General features: G+C 33.0%; 4 protein-coding genes and 1 pseudogene across 7 annotated transcripts; 1 reads left to right on the top strand and 4 right to left on the bottom strand.

Moving 5' to 3' along the window:
- Positions 1-947: 947 nt before the first annotated feature.
- LOC104766518 (threonine--tRNA ligase, chloroplastic/mitochondrial 2) lies at positions 948-4,688 on the top strand. 2 transcript variants are annotated; one of them, XM_010490420.3, is made up of 8 exons: positions 948-2,151; positions 2,343-2,489; positions 2,579-2,726; positions 2,833-3,086; positions 3,164-3,541; positions 3,627-3,935; positions 4,013-4,213; positions 4,294-4,688. In XM_010490420.3, exons 1-8 carry the CDS (start codon positions 1,897-1,899, stop codon positions 4,552-4,554), a joined length of 1,953 nt encoding a protein of 650 aa, XP_010488722.1. In that variant the 5' UTR covers positions 948-1,896; the 3' UTR covers positions 4,555-4,688. The 2 variants fall into 2 exon arrangements, with proteins under 2 accessions (XP_010488722.1, XP_087357046.1); XM_087500920.1 differs by having other exon boundaries at positions 1,726-2,151; positions 2,816-3,086.
- Positions 4,689-4,866: 178 nt separating this feature from the next.
- On the bottom strand, positions 4,867-6,066 carry LOC104766517 (putative F-box protein At2g04810 pseudogene; annotated as a pseudogene).
- Positions 6,067-7,087: 1,021 nt separating this feature from the next.
- LOC104766516 (putative F-box protein At2g04810) lies at positions 7,088-8,281 on the bottom strand. Of its 2 annotated transcripts, XM_087500522.1 has the most exons (2): positions 8,065-8,281; positions 7,088-8,022 (listed from the first exon to the last, which is right to left on the bottom strand). In XM_087500522.1, the coding sequence occupies exons 1-2, from the start codon at positions 8,279-8,281 to the stop codon at positions 7,088-7,090; spliced, it is 1,152 nt and encodes a 383-aa protein (XP_087356648.1). The 2 variants fall into 2 exon arrangements, with proteins under 2 accessions (XP_087356648.1, XP_010488721.3); XM_010490419.3 differs by having other exon boundaries at positions 7,088-8,281.
- Positions 8,282-11,382: 3,101 nt separating this feature from the next.
- Positions 11,383-11,953, bottom strand: LOC109130849 (uncharacterized). Its single transcript, XM_019240918.2, has one exon. The coding sequence runs from the start codon at positions 11,871-11,873 to the stop codon at positions 11,601-11,603; it is 273 nt and encodes a 90-aa protein (XP_019096463.2). The 5' UTR covers positions 11,874-11,953; the 3' UTR covers positions 11,383-11,600.
- Positions 11,954-13,655: 1,702 nt separating this feature from the next.
- Positions 13,656-14,818, bottom strand: LOC104766515 (uncharacterized). Of its 2 annotated transcripts, none has more exons than XR_015591609.1 (4): positions 14,408-14,685; positions 14,221-14,331; positions 13,917-14,075; positions 13,656-13,827 (listed from the first exon to the last, which is right to left on the bottom strand). XR_015591609.1 is itself a non-coding variant. In XM_010490418.3 (4 exons), exons 1-4 carry the CDS (start codon positions 14,597-14,599, stop codon positions 13,769-13,771), a joined length of 492 nt encoding a protein of 163 aa, XP_010488720.1. In that variant the 5' UTR covers positions 14,600-14,818; the 3' UTR covers positions 13,656-13,768. The 2 variants fall into 2 exon arrangements, 1 of the variants encoding a protein (XP_010488720.1); XM_010490418.3 differs by having other exon boundaries at positions 14,250-14,331; positions 14,408-14,818.
- Positions 14,819-20,441: the final 5,623 nt, after the last annotated feature.

Below are 20,441 nucleotides of genomic sequence, written 5' to 3'. Positions count from 1 at the left end.
GGCATGGATTGAAGAATTGTAGAGTGTGTAACATATATGACATGTAGATTCACCATGCAAATGTCATACTTTATATTAATTATTAATGTGTTTAAATTTAAAACTAAAAATTTATTATTGAATTTTAATTTACTTGGTTATATGTTGGTTTGTGTTTATAAATAAGTTTTAGATTTTACCATTAAACGAAATTTTATATCGGTTTGGGTTGATAAATGAGAATTAGAGTTTAGATTTTACAATTAAAAGAGATTACATGTCAATTTGAGTTGACAAACGAGAATTATGATTTAGATCTTATAATTAAAAGAGATTACATGTCGGTTTGGGTTAAAAAAAATGAGAATTAGAGCTCAGTTTTTACAATAAAAAAAAATACATATCTGTTTGGGTTTAAGAGTTTATATTTTACAATTATATTTTGATTTACTTAACCAAATATTTTCTATTTTTTGTTAAAGATTTTTTAAAATATAGATTTGATTTTTATTTAAATGACATGTCATTATTTGATTGGTTTAAAACTTTAAATTAGAAAGGTGAATGACTTAATCGTGAACCCAAGTATCATCCTAACATTTATTTGCCAAACAAGCGATCAGTTTTATGCGCTAGAACTCAAATCTTTGTCGCATGGAAAAATATTGTATATTAGATTTTGATATATTTATATGTAGATTAGTTTAATTGTTTGTTTTTATTTTTTACATATACATGAAAATGAAACCCTATATTTCATTGCTCTATAACTATATATTATGAAAAAACTTGTTCTTCTTTGCCTAATTTTATTGGTTTGTTTAAATATTAAAACATTTGTTGTTGGAGCTTTTCAATTCATTGGTTATATGTATGTTGTTTGGTAGCAGAAAATGGATATTCCAGATGTCGCATTTGAAGTGTTGGTACGACTTCCATTGAAGCGCATCACGCAATTTAGATTACGTGAACGAGGAATGGAAACTTTTCATCGACTCTAATTCCTTCTGAACCCACTTCATCTCTCTCAGCTCATCTTCCTCTGTCTCATGGTCAATCATCCAAACAAGACCACACAAACTGGCACTTGAAATCTTGGGTCACCATGGATGCAAAACATGGGGGCTTACTCCTTCTCCAGGATCTTTAGTGAGTTTTTTTGTCGAGTCAACAATCAAAAAGCTATTAGTCTTAGGTAGCACCGATGGATGGGTCTTGATTTACGTAGAAGCTAGGGATGGAGCTCCTATGTATTACATGGGAAACCCTTTGTCACAAGAATGGTTTCAAATCCCGCTCTCTAGCTCCTTTACTTTATCACCAAGATCTTGTGAAAATTATGGAGGTACTATAGTTTCAACGATATTGGATTAGTTACAAAGATTTATAGTGGTGTTGTTGTGAGTTACAAGGTTGTGTGGATGATCACTTGTTACTAAAGTCGATTTTGCGATTTACTCATTTGATATAGTGAAGTGGGAAACTCGAAATGTGATTTGTCTTCAAGACTTCAACTTATGGTTCAATCAGCACAAGTCGATTGCTTTGAATGGTCTTTTCCACTGGTTTTCAAATCTCAAAAGTTCTTTTGTAGCCTACGACTTCTATGGTGGTCATGCTGCTGCTGATGGGTGTTGTGCCGCATATTTCCCTGATAATGGACAAGATTATGACATACCGCGTTTTAAGAGAACCACCACAACCTCGGAATCTGTATAAATGAACATTTTCGGTTCGGTTCGGTTTATAATCATGTTCATTAACAAACAAGAAAAAACGTGAAAACGCAATTTATCAGGCTTGTAAAACAAAACGCAAACGTGGTTCTTATGTTTCTCCTCCATTTCATCAATCCACTCATAAAGAGAAAACTTCCACCACAGATTCTCATTCTCGCGGGGGTCTCTGGTCACACTAATGGCCTCTTCTCATTCTCTTCTCTTCTCTTCCTCCTTCCTCTCCAAACCCTCTTCTTTCACTTCTTCTCTTAAACGGTTCGTTTACGTTCCCACTCGGCGATTCTGGCCAAGACAGCGACATGGGTTCTCCACCGTCTTCGCCGTCGCCACCGAGCCGGCTATCTCCAGCACCGGACCTAAAAAAACAGAACCAGCAACGGTCCCGCTTCCTAGCAACGAATCATCCGATAAGCTACTCAAGATTCGCCACACGGTACACACTTGTTTTTGGCTCTGTTTCTGTTTCTGGGAGTCTGAGTTCCATGAATGGACGAGAACTGTTAAATTTGATCAATTTCTGAACTTTTATGTTGTTAGCAAAGTTGGGCTTTCCAAAACAATTGGATTTTGATTACATTTGCATGTGAAATGTTGAGCTGAATAGAGTGATTTATGTGGATACAGTGTGCACATGTGATGGCTATGGCAGTTCAGAAACTCTTCCCTGATGCCAAAGTGACTATAGGTCCATGGATTGATAACGGTTTCTACTACGATTTTGATATGGAGCCTCTAACAGACAAAGACCTCAAGAGGATCAAGAAAGAGATGGTGAGTGTTTTTTTTTTTTTTTTTGATGAAGTCTCTTGAGGGGTTAATGTTTTTGATATTTTGAAGTATTCATGGCATTCATGTGGTAGGATCGTATTATTAGTCGGAATTTACCTCTTTTAAGAGAAGAAGTTTCTAGAGAAGAAGCGCAGAAAAGGATCATGGCGATAAACGAGCCTTATAAGATGGAGATTTTAGAGGGTATTAAGGAAGAACCTATTACAGTTTATCATATTGGTACGCTTGTAGCTTCTTGCTTGTTTTTTTAGTTCTTTAATTTGTTTGTAATTTGGTTTTGGTAATAGCTTGTCTCCATCTTATGCCAGTTCGAATGCCCATCTAGGTAATGAATGGTGGGATCTTTGTGCTGGTCCTCATGTCGAGACCACAGGGAGGATAAACAAGAAAGCTGTCGAACTAGAATCTGTTGCTGGTGCTTACTGGAGAGGAGATGAGAAGAGGCAAATGCTTCAGAGGATCTATGGAACTGCTTGGGAGAGTGAAGAACAACTAAAAGCATATCTTCATTTTAAAGAAGAAGCTAAACGCCGAGATCATAGACGCATTGGCCAAGACCTCGATCTGTTTTCCATCCAGGTATAGCCAGCTTTCATTCAGTTTCAAAATGATATTAGACTTTTTGGGAAATCGTTGCATAAGCTTTTCAACTTCAGGATGAAGCTGGAGGAGGATTAGTGTTTTGGCATCCGAAAGGTGCGATTGTTAGAAACATTATCGAAGAATCTTGGAAGAAGATGCATGTTGAACATGGTTATGATTTGATCTATACCCCTCATGTCGCCAAAGCTGATCTGTGGAAGATCAGTGGTCACTTGGACTTCTACAGAGAGAATATGTATGATCAAATGGAGATCGAGGATGAGCTGTATCAACTCAGACCCATGAATTGCCCTTACCACATCTTGCTTTACCAAAGAAAGCGTCAATCATATAGAGATTTGCCCATCAGAGTTGCAGAACTTGGTACAGTTTACAGATACGAGTTGTCTGGTAGCTTACACGGCCTTTTCCGTGTCAGAGGGTTCACACAGGTTACCTCAGACGTCTTTAGTCTAATAGTTAACCCGAATCTTATAAAAGTACTAGGATTTACTTAACCAACCTTTTCTGTGCCAGGACGATGCACACATATTTTGTTTAGAGGATCAGATCAAAGATGAGATCAGAGGTGTTCTAGATCTCACAGAAGAGATATTGTCGAGGTTTGGGTTCAACAAGTATGAGGTTAACTTATCAACTAGACCTGAAAAATCAGTTGGAGGTGATGATATATGGGAAAAGGCAACGTGTGCCCTTAGGGATGCTTTAGATGATAAGGGATGGAGCTATGAGGTTGATGAAGGAGGTGGTGCCTTTTATGGCCCAAAGATCGACCTTAAGATTGAAGATGCATTAGGAAGAAAGTGGCAGTGCTCAACTATACAGGTAAGAAAGTTTCATCTACTCTTATAATTAAATCCCAGGCAAATTCTTTTTGTTAACCTGTTCTTATTGGCACGCAGGTCGACTTCAATCTTCCTCAGCGATTTGACATTACTTATGTAGACACAAACTCAGACAAGAAACGTCCTATAATGATCCACAGAGCGGTATTGGGATCGTTAGAAAGATTTTTCGGGGTTCTCATAGAACACTATGCAGGGGACTTTCCCCTATGGCTCTCTCCTGTGCAAGTCCGGGTTTTACCTGTCACAGACAATCAGGTTAACTTGTGCTGTCTCTTAATTCCTTGATGAAAAACATTTGTCTCAACTTCAAGTTCTGACTTAATGCGGGTTCGCAGTTGGAGTTCTGCAAGGAAGTGAGTAAGAAACTGAGAGCTTGTGGAGTGAGGGCAGAGTTGTGCCATGGGGAGAGATTGCCGAAACTCATAAGGAACGCAGAGACACAAAAGATCCCGTTAATGGCGGTTGTAGGACCTAAGGAAGTCGAGACTGGAACTGTTACCGTGAGATCGAGGTTTGGAGGAGAGCTTGGAACCATTCCTGTTGATGACTTCATCAACAAAATCAACATAGCAGTTGAAACCAGAACTGCTCTGTAACTTTTATGTAAGTGTAGAAAGACCAAACAGATGATCTGTTAAGAATTTATTTATATATCTTCGTATTCTTTTGTCACTTAAACAAATGTAAGACTTGTCGATAAGTTTTGTTATGACACAAACCCTTTTAAAGATTTGGAAGGTTAAGTAACATCTTTGGTTCTTCACATTTCATATTCAACGTTCTAGACTTCTAGTGGATTAGTTTCAAATGACATATCAAAACAGTTGGTAATAATGAATAATACTAGAGTAATAATCATATAGAAACTTGAATTAATTACCAACTCCTACATGCATTCAAAAACCTCCCTAATAAGCAACTCCCCAACCACTGAGTTTCGTTTATGGAAAAATAGATTTTCTTAGGCCATTCTACTATACCTGTGGCAATATCGAAGACACCGCAATTTGAAACACGATGATCATGATCTTGATGGTCTGGCCAAACGTCTTTGTCGACAAAATAGATAGAATCACACTTGGTTCCACAACCCAAATCTTCAAGAGAAAGAGCTACTGTAACCCCATGACCAAAACTCAACATCTCATCTCCAATAGAATAAACTCTTTCCCACTTGAAACTCTCAAGATTCATCTTAAAGATGTAAAACAAAAGTGCCTCTTCATACAACACTTGCTTAAGGCTCAAGATGATCAGAACCTCACCTGATTCACGAATCGCTATCTTCCTCTTCCAAACGTATTCCCACTCTTGCTCAACGAAGTCAAAATGATGTCTAAAATAGGGGTTCTCGGAGTTTTTCTCTATGGGATAGTTTCCAGAGAAATCGAAAATCCTGATGAGATGATTAGCTGGGTACAGATAAAGCTTATCGCTCTCACAAGCCATGTCAAACAAAACCATACTTCTCCCATTGTGATTCAGATTACACCACGAACCATCTGCTTTCTTGCATGTGAACAAGTAATGCTGTTTAAAAGTCCAAGCAACCACATAATCACCCGTTGTCTCGTTAACCCACAGAGCAGCTACTGTATTTTTCCATTCAACGGCGTCGAAGTCACACGGCACTTCATCTTTACGTGAATTAGGCCCAAACAAGTACCACAGTCCTTCTTCAGATTTCAAGGTTACTTGCCCGCCACGTATTGGTGACTGCATTGATGGAAGATTGATCCTTGTCCGCGTTGACAAGTTAAAAATATATAATTTGAGATAACCATGAGGAGCCAGTTTCCGAAGCTAGCCATACAATAGCTATTGTGGGTCTGCCGTCCGAATTTTACTGTGCTTTCTTCTACGGTGGGAGAATCACCAAGGTGTATGATCCGCCTTGGACACGGGGGATTGTTCGCGCATGTTTTCCAAACCGAGTACCAATTCGAACAAACTGTTTTTGCTCGGTGAGAATCAACAGGGTTCCTTAAGGTTTCGAAGATCTTGTGCAGAACATCGGGGGAAAGCTTGGACCAATCGACATATCTAGACACTTTTGGTCTCTTTTTCTTCTTCTGCTTCTTCTTCTTTCTCATGAAGCCGTTCCCCATGTCTTCCTTTAGTTTATTTTACCGATCACACTAGCTAGGGTTTTTTTGGTTCGTAATGGGATTTTCAATTTATAAAAGAAAGAGACCAACAATTATCAAAAAAAGAAAAAAGAAAGAGACCAACTTATAAAAAAAGAAAAAAGAAAGAGACCAAGGATACACTAGGGTTTTAATTGGCTTCACTTTTACTATATGGGCCTAACCGAAGTTAGTGCGAGGCATTAAATTTGTTTTACTATGGTTATAACAAAATATCAAATTAACATACAAAAAGCTCTTATTGTGCATCTTATTTTTGTATATATAACAAAAACTGACATCAACTGATGCATAAGCTTAGAATTGCAAGATAAATGCATGATGCTGGAGGAGGATTAGTATTTTGGCATCAAAAAGGGTAAATCGTTAGAAACATAATTGAAGAATCGTGGAAAAGGGGATGCATATCGAACATAATTATGATTTTGATTTATACTTCTCATGTCACCAAAGCTGGCCTTTGGATGATCAGTGCTCAAAAGAATCACTTGAGCGAGCCTTAAGGTTTTACAGTTTACAATTTATTGATCTGTATTACTATATATTTCATGTGTACACTAACTAATGTGTTTCTTATATTCTTAACTAGTTAACTTATGTGTTACTGCGTTCATGTCGCTTAGGTATAGCCTCATTTCGAATATTGAAGACGCAGCAGCACTAGGATATATGGAAGAGAGTCAAGAGGAGATGAAGGCTACTTAATTCATGTGCCCAGAGATATCAATAAACCAAATAACCAATAGAATTTAGAAGAAGAAATAGACTAACTAGAAAATCACTGAACAAAACATTATAATTTAAAAAGAACATCTTTCTATAAGACTGTTTTCAAATGATATTACCATTAAACAGTTTTCAATGTCGAATAACGTACACAAACATTTCCTCTGAACTCAAAACTGGATAACACTAGAATAATAATCATATAGAAACTTGAAATCATAAAATTTCTACTAAATTCCTACATTCAATAAGCTCCCTAATAAGCAACTCCCCCAACAAACCACTGAGTTTTATTTATGGAAACATATAATTTCTTAGGCCATTCTACTCTACATGTGGCAATATCAAAGACACCGCAGTTGGAAACACGATGATCGTGATCTTGATGATCTGGCCAAACGTCATTGTCGACGAAATAGATAGAATCACCCTTGGTTCCACAACCCAAATCTTCAAGAGAAGGAGCTATGGTAACCCCATGACCAAACCTCAACATCTCATCTCCAATAGAATAAACTCTTTCCCATTTGAAACTCTCAAGATTCATCTTAAAGATGTAAAACAAAAGTGTCTCTTCATACAACACTTTTTTAAGGCTCAAGATGATCAGAACCTCACCTGATTCACGAATCGCTATTTTCCTCTTCCAAACGTATTCCCACTCTTGCTCAACGAAGTCAAACGGATGTTTCCAATACTGGTTTGAGAAATTTTCCGCTGTGGGATAATATTCATAGAAATCGAAAATCCTGATGTGATGACTAGCTGTGTAAAGATAAAGCTTATTGTTCTTACAAGCCATGTCAAACAAAACCATACTTCTCCCATCGTGATTCAGATTACACCACGAACTATCTCCTTTCGTGCATGTGAACAAGTAATGCTGTTTGAAAGTCCAAGCAACGACATAATCACCCGTTGTCTCGTCAATCCACAGAGCAGCTACCGAGTTGTTTTTCCATTCAACGGCGTCAAAGTCACACGGCACAAAATCCTTACGTGAATTAGGCCCCAAGAAGTACCCCGATCCTGGTGTGAAGGTTACTTTCCCGCCACGTATTGGTGAGTGCATTGATGGAAGATTGATCCTTCTCCGCGTTGAAAAGTTCAAAATATAGAAATGGAGACCAAGATCAACCATGAGGAGCCAGTTTCCGAAGCTAGCCATACAATAGCTATTGTGGGTGAGCCCTCCGAGTTTTACTATGCTTTCTTCTACGGTGGGGGAATCACCTAGGTGTATGATCCGCCTTGGACACGGGGGCTTGTTCGCGCATGTTTTCCACACTGAGTACCAATTCGAACAAACTCTTTTTGCTCGGTGTGAATCAACAGGGTTCCTTAAGGTTTCGAAGATCTTGCTCAAAACATCGGGGTAAAGGTTGGACCAATCGGCATATCTAGAAACTCTTGGTCTCTTCTTCTCCTTTCTCATCACGCCGTTCCCCATGTCTTCCTTCAGTCTACTTTATCGATCACACTAGCTAGGGTTTTTTGTTTTAATTCTTAACTAATGGGTTTTCCATTTATAAAAGAAAGAGATCAAGGATACATAAAGGGTTTTTGGTTTCTCTTTTACTATATGGGCCTAACCGAAGTTAGTACGAGGCATTAATTTTGTTTTACTAAATGGTTATAACAAATTATAACATCAAAGTAATATACCAAAAGCTCTTATTGTACATCATTTTTTAATATATATATATATATATATATATAACAAAAACTGACATCAACTGTTGCATAAGCTTTGAATTGCAAGATGCATGATGCTGGAGGAGGATTAGTATTTTGGCATCGAAAAAGGGTCAAATTGTTAGAAACATCATTGAAGAATCGTGGAAAAAGGGATGCACATCGAACATATATATGGTTATGATTTTAATTTATACTTCTCATGTCACCAAAGCTGGTCATTGGAAGATCAGTGCTCAAAAGAAACACTTGGAGCCTTGAGGTTTTAGAGTTTACAATTTATTGGTCTGTACTGTATTACTATCTGTATTACTATTTCGATGCCAAAAAAACTAATGTGTTTCTTAACTTATGTTATGTGTTAGTGCGTTCATGTCGCTCAATTAGGTGTGGGCCTCATTTCGAATGTTCAAGACGCATCAGCACTTGTATAAATCTATAGAACAGGAACTACTGATATGGAAGAGAGTCAAGAGAAGACGACGGCTACTTAATTCATGTGCCAAGAGAGATATTAATAAATCGAATAACCCTTAGAATTTAGAAATTTCCTACATTCAGTAACCTCGCTAATAAGCTAACTCCCTTAATTAACAAACTACCGAGTTTTATTATATTACAGGAATAAGAGCATCTCTAAAGCTGTAAGACTGTTAGAAATATTATTTTAATAATTTTGTAATAAATAAATAAATTTTAAAATAAGAATTTGACCAATTACATATAGCCAAATGTCATATGGTTTATCAGCATAATACTCAAAGATTCTCAAACACACAGTTATATGAAGTTCTGGTTTGAGAACCATCTATGATACTCTCCTACTTTTTAATAAATTTTTAATATATAAAAATACCGTGAGAAACTACTGATGCAGATGTTCTAATAAATTTTTGAGGAATTGCAATAAATAACTAAAAAAAAAATTAAATTCAAAAACTAACTGTACTAACCACATATCTATCATATTCTATGTATATTATATATTATTATCAAATTTACCTTCATCTTCTCCACCTCCACCACTACCCCTTACTACCACCACCGCAACCTCCGACCACCGGCCACCGCAGCAACCACCTGCCACCACCACAACTTCTAACCACCGCCGCAACCTTTGGCCATCGGCCACCACCACCTCCAATCACCAGCTACCTCCGGCCACTAGCATCCTCCTCTACCACTACTACCATCCAAACACTAAAACTGTAATTATAATTACCCTTAATCTTATTCTCCTAATTTTTTCAAATTATGTGTTATTTTATTTATTTTATTTATCATTTTGGTTATCACACAAATTGATCCTAGATTTTTTTAGACCATGTGACTCTATTTGTGGCAATATCGAAGACACCGCAATTTGATTTACGATTTTGATGATCTGGCTACAATTTATCATGATATATGAGAATAAATATTTTGTTTCAACCCACAATTTATCAAATCTCATGAATTTTTTTTCCTTTTTATTAACCCTACAATATAATGACCGCATACATCAGTTAAGAAATGCATATTTAGGTAAGATTTATGTGTCATGTTGAAGTCTCCAAACCAGTTTGGCAAGAAGTGCTTGATCAAACTATTGCTAAATCTGATTCCACACAATTCTTTAGACAATAAAATAGCAATAAGGATTCCAATTCAAAAGTATTAGATCATCTAGATAATATTGTGAAGAACATACACTTCATTAGAAGAATAAGTGGATCAAACTTAAGTAACTGCATTATGTCCTGAACAAAATAAACATTTCACTGAGCAGATGCATTACAAAAAAAAAAAAAGATAGATTTCTATAAGAAATCCGTTGGAAATTTTGACGAAAACCTATTTAAAATTCCATCAAAATTTTCTAGTTATGATTTTAAAAAATTTAGAATTGATAAACAAAAATCCGTCAAAATCTAACGAGAAGTAGCCAATTTAGACGAATTTGTCAGTAAAATCATAAACTGTTTTCTTGTAGTAAAGATTCTCAAACATAAGATAACGTCGTCATTGTCTTCATCATCATGATTTGGTTCGCCATTAGCCACCACGAAGAGGTTACATATCCTATTGTCATGTGGTATGCATATGTCTAACCGTAATCTACACGGGTATAGTGGTTTAACTTTGGTATTTAATTATGAAAAGTTAGCAAATAAAAACGTCTTAGTTAGTAGAAAATTCGACACCAGAGGCCTCAACCACAATCTAGATTCTAGACTGTTGTAAATTCACCAATCATTTTAAGAGAAAATTAACAAACATCAGTCGCAATGATGGGATATAACATAGAGCGAACCGCACTGAAAACATCCTAATCCTAATATTATCAGTCGACATAACACAACAATTTTATTTTGTTTTAAATGAAATTGGCAGTGGCAATGATTATTTTAAAAGGGTCGGTTCATGCTGTGTCGCACTAAACGTGGACATGAGTATTTCCACATTGTACTCTCCGCGTTAGCAAAACTAAATTTTGACCATTCTCTAATCATTTATTACTGAATATTGACTATGGTATATAACTCGAACTGGAGAGTGATTTCATAATTATAACTTAATATTAATACATATGTTATATTATATATATTTTTATATATATGCACGTTTAAAAATTAATATATGGTTATGACATTGACACAACAAGGGTTTGTATGATATATACTATTCCGTTTCTTTGACAAAAATTAATCACTATCATTTATTTGGTGGATGAGATTTCCCTAATCAATAATATGCTATGTGGTCATAAATCATCTAACTCATCAACCATTAACAAATTCAAGAATCTCCAAGTTATGTGTATGTGGGTAGTTTTCTCACCACGAGTATAGCAGTTAAAATATCAAAAAGCAGATGTGTAAGTAAAACCTCAAAAGAAAAAGTTAAAGATTCCTAACTAGGACATCTTCTTTACTCAACACAAGCCTCATGGACTCAAAAGAAAAAAAGAAAAAAACAAAACAAAAGTGAAAAGCATTTGTATATCTCACTAGAGTCCCCTAATATAAAAGCCATTAACACGAAACAAATGTGTATTAATTACTAGCTAATTTAAGTTCGAGATATAATAATAATTACATTAAGAGAGCGTATCTCATGCCATCACAAACCATGAGATGGTTAACCTCCGACGAGACCCTACCGTAATCTCCCGAAACCCACACACCATCTGTCTTGCTCACACGTGGAACCGCAAAACATGACATGATCGACAACGGGAACTTCATCATCATGCCGTTATTACTCCCGTCTTCTCCCCCGTGATCGCCGTCAACCGCCGTGGGAGGTAACGCGCTTTCATCCGCCACACGCGGACTTTTTCGAAGATTTCGCAACAACTTGAGCATCTTTAATAAGTCTTGCTTCTTGTTCAAACTTTTGTTTTGGTACTTGGAGAGAGCAAATGAGTTTTGACGAAAGAGAAGAGAGGTTACTTAGAGGTATTTATTTGGTATAAAGTGCAAGTGGCCAATTGGGAAAATAAAATTCCTTTTTTTTATTGTTATCTACTCGTAGTGCTTGTGTTTATCCTACACTACTATCCTCTATATAATAAAACGGAAGTATAAAACTTTTTTTAGACTATATAATTTTTATAAATTAATTACAAAATATGTTATACATTAAATATAGGTTAGTTACAAAAAAACATTATAGATTAATTGATCAATCTGTTGGCTATATGAATACACTTAAAAATATCTCAAATAATCTTCTTAAAGAGAATATTCCAATGATTTATACAATTTCTTAAATAAAATCTTTAGTATTCTATGTATTGTTACAAAATATATACTTTTAGGCATAAAAATATATTTTTAAGCGTAAAAAAGAATAAAATCTTAGCAATTTATCACACTTAATCGTGATTTCTGAGATCTTATTGTGCAACTGAAAATAAAAATTTACCTAAGAACGGGTCATATTAAAATAACTTTCACCAAACATGTTCAAAAATTAAAATAAAAACAAACAACAAACATACTCATTTCTCATACATAAAATTACAAAACTAACAATATAAAACTTACAAAATAAGTTTTTTTTCAAGTCATTATATTTAACATATGATTTTATTGCATAATATTTTATCCAAAAAAAATTTTAAAATAATCATATAAATTATATTTTATTCTAAAATTATAATATAAATAAAAGGAATTCCAATCCGTGCTATAATCTAGTTTTAGTTTTAATTTTCAAATAGTGGAGATACAAACTTGGGGCTTCGCTTTAGGAACTGACCCCATGATTAACAGAGATGGTGGGGTCTTATATTACTTGGGTATTATCTTTAGAAAAAATATATCGACAAGAAACAAAACTAAGTGGGATATGATTTTTTTTGTAGGTTTTGAAAGGTGATTTTAGACATACAAGTAAAGTGTGCTTGTCCGATGGTCCTGTGTTCGAGTGGTGATTTATCTGATGGTTTGAACTTTGAAGTCTACCAAATATCTAGATTTGTTTGATATGATCCGAAAAATAGATCTATCGGGAATTGGATTTATATAGTTCTCGGTTTTATATACAATTTTATTATATTATAATATTGATCAATACATATTACATACTTTGAATTTTATCACAAATGACTTGTTTGTGAAAAGGTAAATTAATACTTCTTAAAATTTCTTAATACGTATATATGTTCTAATTATATATACATATATATATATATATATATATGCAATTTACATATACATGAGCTCGTCTTTTTTTTTTTTTTCTTTTTGGTCAATAAACTAGTCGTCTTATTGATTTGCTCTTTTTCAAGCGATTGGTCGGTGACAATTAAATAAAATATACATTTTGGGCGTTCTTAATATATTTTTGAAAAATCACCGGAAAAAAAAAATCAAATCCAAAACCAAATCATACCGAATCATTTATGTCTTTTTTAAATAATTTTAGTATGAAACCATTTTTGAAAATAAAAAAGAGAACCTAACAAATTACATATGGTTCTTTTAATCAAATCGATAAACCAAAACCGAACCGAAACCAGAAGTCCCACCCTTATTTCTATGTTTTGAACTCCGTTACTTCTGAGTCATGAGCTCATTTGTATTATTTTCTAGTTGGGAGTTCGAAAATTTCAAATACTGTATGTGTTTCATTGGCTCTTGTTTTGGCTCAAAACTTTTCATTAGTTACTTACAAGTTACAAGCAGAAATTTGAATAAAGTACTACAATAAGTGACCATTGTTTCATCTATGACTCAGGTGGATATTATTAACATTAGCTTCGTGGAAGTCGCTCCAAGATTTGTATTTCGCCGGTAAGATGTTGGACAAGTTCTGTATTCCAAAGAATATAAGACAATGACAAAAGACTTAGAAACAATTAATAAAAAAAAACAAAGTCTTCTTGATTAAAAGCTGAGTACCATTAGTATAATGACGGCAGTCATGAAAGCCAACTCTAAGATCAGTCTCCCATGAGTTATTAAACTCAATCGCCATTTCCATAGCATTCCCTTTAGATGATCCAACCATCCAACATCTTTGCCTTGGAACATTCTTCAGCCTTCTTGCAAGAACTACACCTATCCAACCAAAAAAAAAGTTTAAATCAGAATCTTGACTACATTTACACCTACTTTTTTATCTACACAAACTCTCCCCCATGATCAAAAAGATTCGTCGAAATCCCGAGAAAAAAAACTATCTGAATGATGAATCACAGATTACATTCGATATCATTGTCTGGGAATCAGAACCTGGAATCAAATTTCCTGACAAAACTGAGATTGCTGCTTCTATGCTCTCTGGATTACGTGGCTGAAAATCAAACACAATTACCTAGAGGTTCCACAAAACGGATTAGTTCATAAACATAACTCACTTTAGTGAAAAATACTGTAAAGGTCTCCTCTACCTCCTGAGGAATAGGAGAAGAAGGTTTGATGAGGACCATGAAATGCTGTAGTTTCCAGAGGTTAAGTGAGTAAGCCATAGACATAATAAGCTGAGGTGGGCCAGGGGACGCTTTAAGCGGCACCGTCGCTACATAAACGGCGTCACCTGTGGCGGTTGGTGTTGGTGACGGTGTGAAGAAGTGAGAGGCCATTATTGTTGTGTTGTGTTCCTCTGTTTCATGTAGATTCAAAGGTTATCTTCTTTATGGACCATTGATATTTATCTTAATTATCCTAACATGTGAGGTGAGGTCATAATTTTAGTGATTTAGTGGATTGAACCGGAGATTAAATTGTGGAGACTTTTGAAACTCCAGCCAAATTTACTAACACAAAATCTCACATCAAAAATAATATTTTCAAATTACGAATAGTGAAAAAACCACTTTTAGTTTTATCTTATGGAAAAAAAAAAAAAAAAGCAAAGAGAAAACAATAATCTGAAGACCAATTTTTTTTTTGAAAAAATGATGGGGCAAAATGAAAACTTATTAAAGCTATCCCTAAAAGAATGTGTAAAAAACTGAATACAGAAACTCACCAACAAAAGCACCAACTAATCATATTACCAATTCAAAACTGAAACGATATGATAGAACTATCCTATCTTATATAATATATACGAGAAGGTTTTCTCCTAACTTTGCATAACACAAATACATTTGATAGCATATATTTTTGACACGTGTCTTCATTTCTCAATTATTAAAATTTTTAAATTTATTTTTCTCAAAAGTTCATACATTATTTTTCATATTCACTTAAATGATATTTCTGCACTAAAATATTTATTGACATTTATACAATGTCCTGTTAGTAATTATATATAGATATCATTGATCAATATTTTATATAACTACCATAATATTATAATTTTGCAAATAAGAAATAATTAAATATTAATATCATAAATTTGGAAAAAATATAATGTGATGGTTATTAAATTCTTTAGTAATGTTGACAAAAAAGTATAATATTTGTTTCACAAAAATCAAATCAATTTATTCTCAAATAATTTCAAAATATAAAAAAATATGATATTTTATATATCTTTAATAGTAATCATTTACACAATTTATTGCACATTAATTCTTTAAAATGTAACTCCCATGATGTTTGAAATTTTTTTAAAAAAAAATCTTTCATCATATGAATACACTTTAATGTATTAATTGCAATACAATTAGTGTTTTACAAAAAAAAAAAAAAAAAAAAAAACACAGACAAAACCATATTTATTCTTTGAAATGTAACCATTTCCATAATGTTTGACCAAAAAAAAACTGAAAAACCTACAAATTTATCTATAAATAGCTAGACAAAATCTTCATCAAACATCATACTCTACCTTTCACATAATTTTCTAAATTTTGTAATATTTTACCTTTTTTTTTTTTTTTTTTTATATAACTCAGTAGTGGCTAGTGATTTTAGGTTCGATACTGCCAGCAATATTTTACTTTTTACTTTATGTGACATTTGTAGGTTTTGAAATAAATAAGTTGAGTCTAAATTTTGGAGCATATATAGAAGTGAACATGTGAAATGTGATTATTTATTAGAAAGAGTTAGATGAAGAAGGTCTTAGGTACATAACACATTCTCACTTTTAAATGATGTGTCGAATGCCTATTTTGTATATCAATGTTGTAATTCGTTTTTCTTTTGATCCATTTGATAAATTTTTAATATAAAATTTTTAGTTTTTGATCATAATTCATAAACCCTAATAGATTTTATATCTTAGTCACAATATTTATGCTACTTATTACCCACACTATATTTTATACAAGCACTACAAGAAAACAGCCAATTTTCAAGGGAGAGAATCGTCGGTAATCCCTCGGAAACGGCATAAAAATGAGTTTAAACAAATATTAACTGTTTCGAATAATATTACTTTGAATTTGTTCCTTAACGTTACAACTGAGTTTGTATGTAATTATTAACTTTGTTTCTGATAACCATTTCTATAGTCCTTTATTTTATTTATAGGTTATGACTTCTGATGAGAAAGGCATTGCGATGGTTTAGGGTCTGAAACAATCCGATTCGTTTTTTAATAATAATATAATTAAATACCCCATAATATTTAAATACAATCAAAATAATAAACCAACAACAAATCAACATGCACAGTGGAAGACAAACCAAACCAACTCCAATTTAATCTAAATACCATATCAATTAAAACCAATAAAAATCATCAACCTAACATGCTTCTAAACCAGGTTCCAACATAAATAACATGACCAATAACACAATCAAGACCCTAGATAATCTTTCTCCTCATCGCCATGATTCCACGCTAACATGCATTACCTGCACACCACAAACAACAATTGAGATGCGTAATTATTATCGTAAATACTTAGTGAGGCAATCTTGCCATCTATTGGGCTATACACACAAGCAACTGATATTCAAATGTTAAGCAACACAAACAAACACAACAAACCAGGAAAACAAGCGACAAACAAGTTGGTGTCGATTGACACTGACTCCACCGCAGACGCGTTCTGCTCGAAGCCGATAATCAAATATTCGTTTCTAACCATCTCCAATCCGTCCCAAACTCGCCGAAGAGCTTCAGAAACCTATGAGAACCATAACACAACCACCACAAGCAAGGAAACACAACAAACAACATAGAACAAGCAAAACAAAAGAGATCTCAGGCTTAGATCAGCCATGGTCATGCACTCACCTCTTTTGCAGGAAGTTCTGGCCTAAAAAGGATGAATCCAACACCTTAGGAAGCTTCTCCTTCGATCCCAGCACTAGATCCTCACTCCACAGGAACAAATCTCCCCAAAACAGCTTAGAATCTCTCCAAAAAGCCTCCAACGCTCAAGAACACTCTTCTCTCTCTTTTCTCTCTAAAACTATGAAAGAGCGACAAATAACCCTTCCCAAAACCCTTTTCGTCGACCTTACACTTAAATAACCCGGTTATACGGGTTACTCAAACCAAATCGGCCCAAATTGACAATTACGACAAACTCGCCGAACCAGAAATCATGATATGATCGATCGACATTTGGTTCTTAATTCACATTTTGGTTCGGAGATGTTACAATGTCGAGGAAGATTTGGACGTCTAGGTGATATATAACTCATGATATGGGTTTCCAAAGCCATGTGATTCTTCCATATTCAGTTTTTATTTTCTTACACAATTTAGTCTTAATTATTTTCTTAAAATATAATTAACATCTAATTTCTTTTCACAACATTATTGTTTGGGTTATACTCTGTATACACTTTCTTTCTCTTCTCATATGTTCCATTTTTTTTCCTATCCATGATCGATTGTTGATGACGTGATGATAGTGGTTACCTGTAAGCAGAGCAAGGCAATGATATTTGACCATGTGTGCAAGTTTCATCAATACGCATTTAACAAGACTCACCTCTACCACATGTTTATCAAGTCGAAAGATCCAAAGATCACCCTAAGCTAATCCTAGTTGCATTCGAGAGAGAGAGACGGAGGGAACGAGAAAGAAAAACAATGTCTTGGAGAAGTATGAAGATTTGAGTGATCTCTTCTTCCATCCATTACATGATTTTTAGAAATAAAAACATAGAAGAAAAAAATATATATATCTGATGAACAATTATTTTATGTTCTCTTAGGTTATGCTGTTAACACTAAAAAAAGTAACTCGATAATACAATAGTATGTTTTTACTCTTTTTCGTTGGTCATTTTGAGTATAATACAACATATATATATATATTTAAACAGAAAAGTATAACACAAAAAAATAACTTTTATTTGATATAATAATATATCAATATATATTAATAATATTTTTTTTACTCAATTCTAAACTAAAATTCAGTTTACAATTAGTATGTTCAATAGATATAAAGTACGTGACAAAAATATAAAAATATCTAACAGAGAACTTTTTTTCCAAATGCAATTAATCAAGAAACATAAAGAATTCTACTTCTAGAACACAAATGCATTTGAAGTCATTTGTGTAATTCATTAAGATTATAATATTTTATTGCTAAAATATTCAAATTATAATAATAAAATTTTTAAGCATGTGTGAAGCATGCTGGTAATATATAAATATCAAAATTATTTATGCTACCTTTAGTTATCTAATTAATGAAATTAATTACACAGAGAATGAAGGAAGAGCATGAGTTTCGGCTCAAGAAAAGGTTATTCGAGAAATTCAAGCTATTGTCTCGTCTTTTTTGGAGGTGTCTGATTTTAGAAGATATTGATGTTTTATTGATTATGTTAAAAGCGGACAAACTAACACATAATGTCCATGCTCAGCCGCATTTTATTTTATATGTATCAATGTTTTTTTTCCAAAGTAAAAAATGTTTGTACGTCTTGATTGTGCATCAAAACATGAAAAACTTTATATATTATGGGATACAGACTAAATATTTTAATGTAGCCTTTCATATTAACAAAATACTTTCAGTTTAATGCTTAACTAATCAATAGTCATTTATTTTAAATGACTGAGAATACTTATTTAAAAACAAAACATATAACAAACATAAGATAATTTATCGAAACACTAAATATAAAATTTTAAATATTTTAATAAATCTAAGATATGTTAAAATTATTATAAAGTTATCTCTTCTAGTATATCAACTAGAATTAGACCCGTCCTAGAGCACGGTTTAAAATTTCTTTTGATAATTTTGTAATTTTTATTTAAAGTACCATATATGTGATTTTTTTATTTGTTTTAATTTTTTTTTGTCTTTTTGGATGAAACACTATACCATGAAATCATATGCTAAAAATGATTTATGGAAAGAACATTTATTTTGTAAGATCTAGATTTTGACATGTGGTATACTGCAAGTTAAGTTATTTGATAAAAAGAAAATGAATTTTTGTTTGTTAATTTTATTTAATTTGTTTAGTGTTTAAAATTATATATTGTATTTTGATTGCTAATTTTATGACTTAACCTATAATATACGGCAATTTTTGGTTACAGTATTAATTTAATCAACTTAATTAGATATGTCTGTTAATCTAATATTCATATTGTTGAAATTTTTAAAGTTTATAAAAGTTAAAATTCTGTAAAATAAATAACCGGAATAAACCGCGTAAAACTTTTAAATTTTAATTTCTGATAAATCAAGGTTCCTACTATTCGTATTTGAAATCAATTTGGTCTCATTTTTATAGTATGACTTTGAATATTTGTCTAGTTTCCTTAGGCGATGCGGAACATTTTATATATTTTTTATTCATCACTTTAGCAATATATGTCCGTTTTAAAAAATTTAAATTATACCATATGCAGAAAAAATCATAAATTTTATTAACTAAATACATTATATAATAATTCAAATTTATTTATATATAAAATCAAATAAAATTAAAAGAAGAATCAAATATTTTTGTTTTAATTAGATTGAGAGATTTTCTTAACTTTTAAATGTTACCTATAGTTGATTTTATATTTTACTATAATTAACTAAATCCATATTATCCCTAATTACCAAAAATCAAACTAACATGTATATTATGATACACCTAAATTATGAATATCATAAATTTATAACCAAAAAATCATCTATATATCAATTATATAGTCTACAAAAAAAAGTTATGTACTTCCATAATATTATATAGGGGATATGGTCTACCTCTTACTCTTCACTATGGACTTATGGAGAACCAGCAATAGGTTATGTAATTGTTGTAACGGTTAGGTTCTATTATAACATTCAGTTTGGTCAATCCTTTTGGTCAGTTCCATGGACTACATATAATATCACTGCTTGGTGGAGAGTTGATAGTATTCTTACTCACATATTACAAAGAAAAGAAGGCTTTGACTTATATTGAAATTATAATTTAGTGGCTTATCTTGAAATTGTATCAAAGAGAATGAAATTTGCCAAAAAAAAGAAAAGAATGAAACTTAAAGCTCTTGTTGGCATCATCTAAACTTGCAAATGAAGCAAAATCAACTAAAGAAAAGTAAAA

The sequence above is a fragment of the Camelina sativa genome, chromosome 19, assembly GCF_030686135.1.
Source record: "Camelina sativa cultivar CO46 ecotype springtype chromosome 19, ASM3068613v1".
Taxonomy (NCBI): domain Eukaryota; kingdom Viridiplantae; phylum Streptophyta; class Magnoliopsida; order Brassicales; family Brassicaceae; genus Camelina; species Camelina sativa.
The sequence above is the reverse complement of the archived record's forward strand: the minus strand, read 5'-3'. Positions and strand labels throughout refer to the sequence as shown.

What these genes read in the sequence shown, in the direction of transcription:
- LOC104766515 (XM_010490418.3), bottom strand. Translation starts at nt 14,599, where the DNA reads ATGGCCTCTCACTTCTTCACACCGTCACCAACACCAACCGCCACAGGT. An exon ending in CTTCTCCTATTCCTCAGGAG is followed by an intron (nt 14,332 to 14,407) that starts GTAGAGGAGACC and finishes TGGAACCTCTAG; the next exon opens with GTAATTGTGTTTGATTTTCA. An exon ending in CTGCCGTCATTATACTAATG is followed by an intron (nt 13,828 to 13,916) that starts GTACTCAGCTTT and finishes TTTGGAATACAG; the next exon opens with AACTTGTCCAACATCTTACC.
- LOC104766516 (XM_010490419.3), bottom strand. Translation starts at nt 8,281, where the DNA reads ATGGGGAACGGCGTGATGAGAAAGGAGAAGAAGAGACCAAGAGTTTCT.
- LOC104766518 (XM_010490420.3), top strand. Translation starts at nt 1,897, where the DNA reads ATGGCCTCTTCTCATTCTCTTCTCTTCTCTTCCTCCTTCCTCTCCAAA. An exon ending in GTGTCAGAGGGTTCACACAG is followed by an intron (nt 3,542 to 3,626) that starts GTTACCTCAGAC and finishes TTTCTGTGCCAG; the next exon opens with GACGATGCACACATATTTTG. An exon ending in TACCTGTCACAGACAATCAG is followed by an intron (nt 4,214 to 4,293) that starts GTTAACTTGTGC and finishes GCGGGTTCGCAG; the next exon opens with TTGGAGTTCTGCAAGGAAGT.
- LOC109130849 (XM_019240918.2), bottom strand. Translation starts at nt 11,873, where the DNA reads ATGCTCAAGTTGTTGCGAAATCTTCGAAAAAGTCCGCGTGTGGCGGAT.